At 47.7% G+C, this 5171-nt stretch overlaps 1 protein-coding gene across 1 annotated transcript; it reads left to right on the forward strand.

The window, feature by feature from the left end:
* Window positions 1-293: 293 nt before the first annotated feature.
* LOC119274379 lies at window positions 294-1703 on the forward strand. Its single transcript, XM_037555076.1, has 4 exons — window positions 294-652; window positions 760-942; window positions 1031-1093; window positions 1172-1703. The coding sequence occupies exons 1-4, from the start codon at window positions 431-433 to the stop codon at window positions 1460-1462; spliced, it is 759 nt and encodes a 252-aa protein (XP_037410973.1). The 5' UTR covers window positions 294-430; the 3' UTR covers window positions 1463-1703.
* The last annotated feature ends 3468 nt before the right edge of the window (window positions 1704-5171 follow it).

The raw sequence follows: 5171 nt of genomic DNA on the forward strand, positions 1-5171 counted from the left end.
GTATTTTATACTGTACGTGTATTGGAGTTGTGGCCCACCTCCTAGTCTTGTATAGTTGAGGTAGAGGCCTTCTCTTGTATTATATATACGTGCATCAGCACCCATCAATACAACGATCATTGTATTGGCAAAACATCTCTTCTTCAGATTTATCTACATGGCTAGCCTTTAAGCAACAATACATACATACTTTGGAGCATTGACGTTGGACATAATGGAACCTCTAGTTGACATAATGGAACTCTGGTTTCAGTATTGCAAAGGAAAGGATCACTTTGAGCCTTCGCGCACCGGGCGACGTGTCCACTCCGCTCACACGGCCCTCGCTCCTCCACAGCCACAGAGCCGGAGACTCCAAACTCGTGGTTACCATCTCGGCACCTCGTCGGAGAACAGAGCAACCTGACACTGCCCGAGCAAGGGGAAGAAGATGGCCTCGTCCGCCTCCTTGCTCCACCCTTCCACGCTCGCTCCAGCCTCCTCGCCGCGCTTGCCTCGACGAGTGCCCGCCCCGGCGCTGCTCGGCCTCCGCTCCAGCCCCCGCCGTCCCCGCGGCGTCTCGCTGACAGTGGCCACCGCCGCGTCGCAGGACGTCGAGAAGGCGCCCTCCTCGTCGCCCCCTCCGCCGCCGGAAGAATCCTCCGGCCTATCGGTGAGCAGCGAGCATCGCCATGGCCCGACCATCTCCATCTCACTGACAAAACCTGCCCCCAATCTGGCTGCCATTTAAGATGGTTTCTTGGTTCTGGTTCAGCGCAGGCCGTGGCGGAGAGCGTGAAGGTGCTCAAGGAGGCGGCCAAGACGAGGAAGGTGCCGGCCGCGGAGGTGCTGGCGGCGCTGGCCAGGATCAAGAAGGCCAAGCTCGACACGTCCACCTTCTTCGAGACCCTCGGCGGGACCGAGTCCCCCGGCAGGACATGGATGCTCATCTTCACCGCGCAGGTGAGCAAACACCTGAATTTCAAGAAACAATGGGCGATTCAGCTCGAAAATGGTGGCTGATTGATATGTTCGAGGAAATGCCTCGCAGGGTAGTAAGCTCGAGAAAGGCAGCTACTTCCCGGTGACCGCCGTCCAGCGCTTCGACGCCGCGGTGAGTGAGCTCCTCGTGCTTCTGTCGCAGCTACTTCAGTAACTGAAACTGAAACTCTGAAGCCATCTTCTTCCCCAGGGACAGAGGATCGAGAACGGCGTGTACCTGGGCCCGGCGGGGAGCCTGACCTTCGAGGGGCGGCTGTCATGGAAGAAGAAGATCCTGGCCTTCGTCTTCGAGCGGATCTGCGTCAAGGTCGGTCCGCTGCCCTCCCTGGAGATCCCCTTCGGCGGCGGCGACAAGAGCAGGGAGCCGAGCACCAAGGACCCATTCTTCCTGTGGTTCTACGTGGACGAGGAGATCGCCGTGGCGCAGGGCAAGGGCGGCGGCACCGCATTCTGGTGCCGCTGCAAGCGCGTCCCGGCATGACGACCAAGGTCTTGAAACATCAGAAGCTCCCTCTCTTTCTCTAGTCTATGGCCATTGTTTTGATGTTCTTCAGCTTACTGTGCACAACTATGTAGACGGATGACCAAATATTCGAACGATGAGATGATACTACTTGCTCGTGCGTAGTTCTTTTTTTTTTTGTAATGGAGGACTTTTTGTATGTATAATACGTAAGCTATTTTGAAAAAAAAACAAAGCTATATCGATAGCTTTTGTAGAATATACATTGACATTTCACAAGCATTGATGCCGCATACAAATCGGCAATCCAATTCGGCTCTTGCGAGCATATGTTCCTGCACACCAAAAATATTTTTTGCAGATGTCCAAAAAAAAAGGGGAAGAAAGATGGGTTCATTGTCACACTGAAATGCTACATGCAATTAGGGGGAGGGGGAGGCTTAAGCATTTTGACCTGTGAAAACAAAACAAATTGGACACCAAATATTATCTTCAAATGTTACACTTAATTTTGTCTTTTTCATCAATGAAGATTGCTATCCCGTTTCGCATGAAAATCGGCAAGCACACTTGTTACACTAACAAAAACATCTAGCAAAAATAACAAAAAATTTAAATTTTATTTACTATTTCTTTTGAATTTACTATTCACCCGAGAACATATGGATGTGTGTGTGCGTTTATAGGGGTGAGTGTATGCTCCTATATGTGAGCGACTTCGATTATACCATGTTAAAAAAAATTCCATGTAAAAGTGGTTTTACGGGCTATGACTACAATTTAGGGTAAGTGGTTTTTGGCAGTGGCGCGGCGGCAATGGTGAACTTCGACGGCGGCTGACAGCGGACGATGGTGGTCAACTGTGGCGGGAGGGAGGTGTGCCAGCGATGGTCGTCGTCGACGTGCGAGTCAGCGGAGTGGCGGTGGTTGGCGACAACGGCATAACGGTCTTCAACTTTTTTATCAAATGCTACAGGCTATTAATGGCTTCACTATGCAGACAAAGTGCTGGGAGAAGAGGAATCAACTACACTTTGGATAGTGAGCGCGCAGGGATCATCGTGCAGACGGGAACCATGTCATTTGACTAGTTTGCGAGGTCTTCCAGCATGACGCCAACCCTATCAATACATCAACAAATCTCTTAGGCTATGATCATACACTTCGTTTGGATGTTGATATTCAGACTTAGATATTGATATTGGCATTGGCTAGCCCGAATTCCGCTGTTTAGATGTACAAGGAATCAGCCCACCGAATTGGGCTGAAATATTCGTTGCCCCGCTCTGAAAGCCCGCGTACCTGTTCCCGAATTCAGAGGGGGGGAGCTCGATTTTGGCTGATATTCGGGAACCAGCCCGCAACCATACCGCTTCGACCTCTCCAGAAACAGAAGAGGCGGGCTCGAGCGGGAGAAGAGGCGGGGAGAAGCGGCGCACACTGCCCCGACGCGGAGCTCCCGGCGGCGCAGGTCAGATCCCGTCCACCATCTCCTTCGCGCCCTCTCTCTCCGGCGGATCCCTTCCTCCCCCGCGTATGGGCACGTCCCTCTCCTTCCCTTCCAGACCGCACCCTTCTCCTTTGCGCTCGCCACCCCTGGCCGCCGTCTTCCCGAGCAGCACGGCGCACGGCGCTCCCTCTCATGGTGGTTGTCGCGGCAGGCTTCCCCACCCCCATGGGCAGTTCTTTCTTCATCCCCATGGCCCGTTCTTCCCCCATCCTCAACCCTAACCCTAGACAGAAACCCAATCCCCTTCTAATCCCAACAGTATATGTTTGTTTGCTGATGTATTTTTCCTTTCAAACAACAGGTCAATTGATTGGTCTGAAGATCGATTCGAGGATGGACCCCGAGCAGCAGCAGCAGGCAGATCCAAGGTAATGGTTTGATAGTTGTAAAAGTTCTGTTTAACATGTGATGGTTTGATAGTTGTAAAAGTTCCCCTTTTATCCTTTTGATGCTTGCTTGAATATGCAATTTGTTGATTCATAATCTGTACAAACTATTGTTGTCTAATTATATAATTATTGTGTAGTTTCATAATGCCAGATCAAGTAGACATGATTTCATACATAACTGAAGAGAACAAAAGGAGAAAGAGGAAAAGGATAATATTGACAAAACTTTACTTTGAATCTGTTCTTCTCGGAATGGCATGCCTTGTTTCACAAAGAGCACCTCGTGGATTAGGTAGTTTTAGTGATGATGAGCACAAACACACACTTAGGAAGTATTTGTTGAAGGATATGTATGATGGCTCAGAAGTGGCATGCTATGATCAGCTACGTTTAACGAAAAGAAATTTTCATGATTTATGTACCATGTTGCGTGAGAGGTGTGGTCTGCGTGATAGTGTGTATGTGGTTGTGGAAGAAAAGGTTGCCATGTTCTTGCTAGTAGTGGGTCACGGTCTGAAAATGAGGTTGCTTCAAGGCACATACAGCGGTCTTTGGGAACTATAAGTACTCACTTTTCCGCAGTGTTAAGAGCCATTCTATCTATGCATGGGGAGTTCATTAAGCTTCCAGATGCTAATGTTCAACCTCCCGATGACTACAAATGGAAATGGTTTGGTGATGCACTAGGAGCATTAGATGGCTGTCATGTAGATGTTTCCGTTCCTGTGGCTACCCAAGGGAGGTACAGGAATAGAAAACAAGACGTCAGTACTAACATGCTTGGTGTGGTGGACTGGAACATGAAATTTCTGTATGTCTTACCTGGCTGGGAGGGTTCCGCTTCGGACTCTAGAGTCCTACGCGACTCCATGAGAACTGATCGCCAAGATGCATTTGTTGTACCTCATGGTATGGCTTTTTCTCTTGGCTTTTTGTTCTCTTTAATTTCGTATGCTACAACCAACCTAACTCACTTGTTTAACAATAGGAAGATATTACTTGGCTGATGCTGGTTACACGAATGGACCTGGATTTCTAGCTCCATTCAGATCCACTCGGTATCACTTGAAAGAGTGGGCATCAAGTCAGCAACAACCCCAAAATGCCAAAGAGCTATATAACTTGCGCCACTCTCGTGCTAGAAATGTAGTAGAGAGAACTTTTGGGTTGTGGAAGAAGAAGTGGGGTATTCTTCGCACTCAAAGTTTCTTTGACATAAAGGACCAGGTAACATGTGTCCATTGGGTTTTCAATAAGATGCATAACATACTGAAAAATTCTTACGTAAAGAGAACATTGTTGCAGATTCAAATCATTAATGCTTGTTGTGTGTTACACGACTTTGCAAGGGATAGGCAACATATGATGGATGACTTATTGCTGCATGAAGTGGATAATGAAATAGCTTCCCAGCCAATTGAGGTTGATGATGCTAACTCAATAAGAAGTGTTCAAGTCACTAATGCATGGACCAACTTCAGGAACCAATTATCTAATGACATGTTTGCTGAATATGTTGTGGCGCATGCAAATTTACAGCAGTAGTATGACATGTGATTTAGCAAGATGATGTATTTTGCTTTTGTGGTAGCTAGATGTTGGATTAGCAAGATGATGTCTTTTGCTTTTGTGGTAGCTGGATGTTCTCTTTTGTGCATAGCTATCGTATGGTGACGTTTGGATATTTTGTACATCATCATCATGAGAAAGCAATTAATATATGTTTCCTTTTGTTTGTCAATTGTTATTCAAATTTTTTACTTTCAGCACCATGATTGAAGAAACAAAGAAGAAGTTTAGTAGAGATTACTTGACATGGACAGATGAG

Source organism: Triticum dicoccoides, chromosome 3B, assembly GCF_002162155.2.
Source record: "Triticum dicoccoides isolate Atlit2015 ecotype Zavitan chromosome 3B, WEW_v2.0, whole genome shotgun sequence".
NCBI lineage: Eukaryota > Viridiplantae > Streptophyta > Magnoliopsida > Poales > Poaceae > Triticum > Triticum dicoccoides.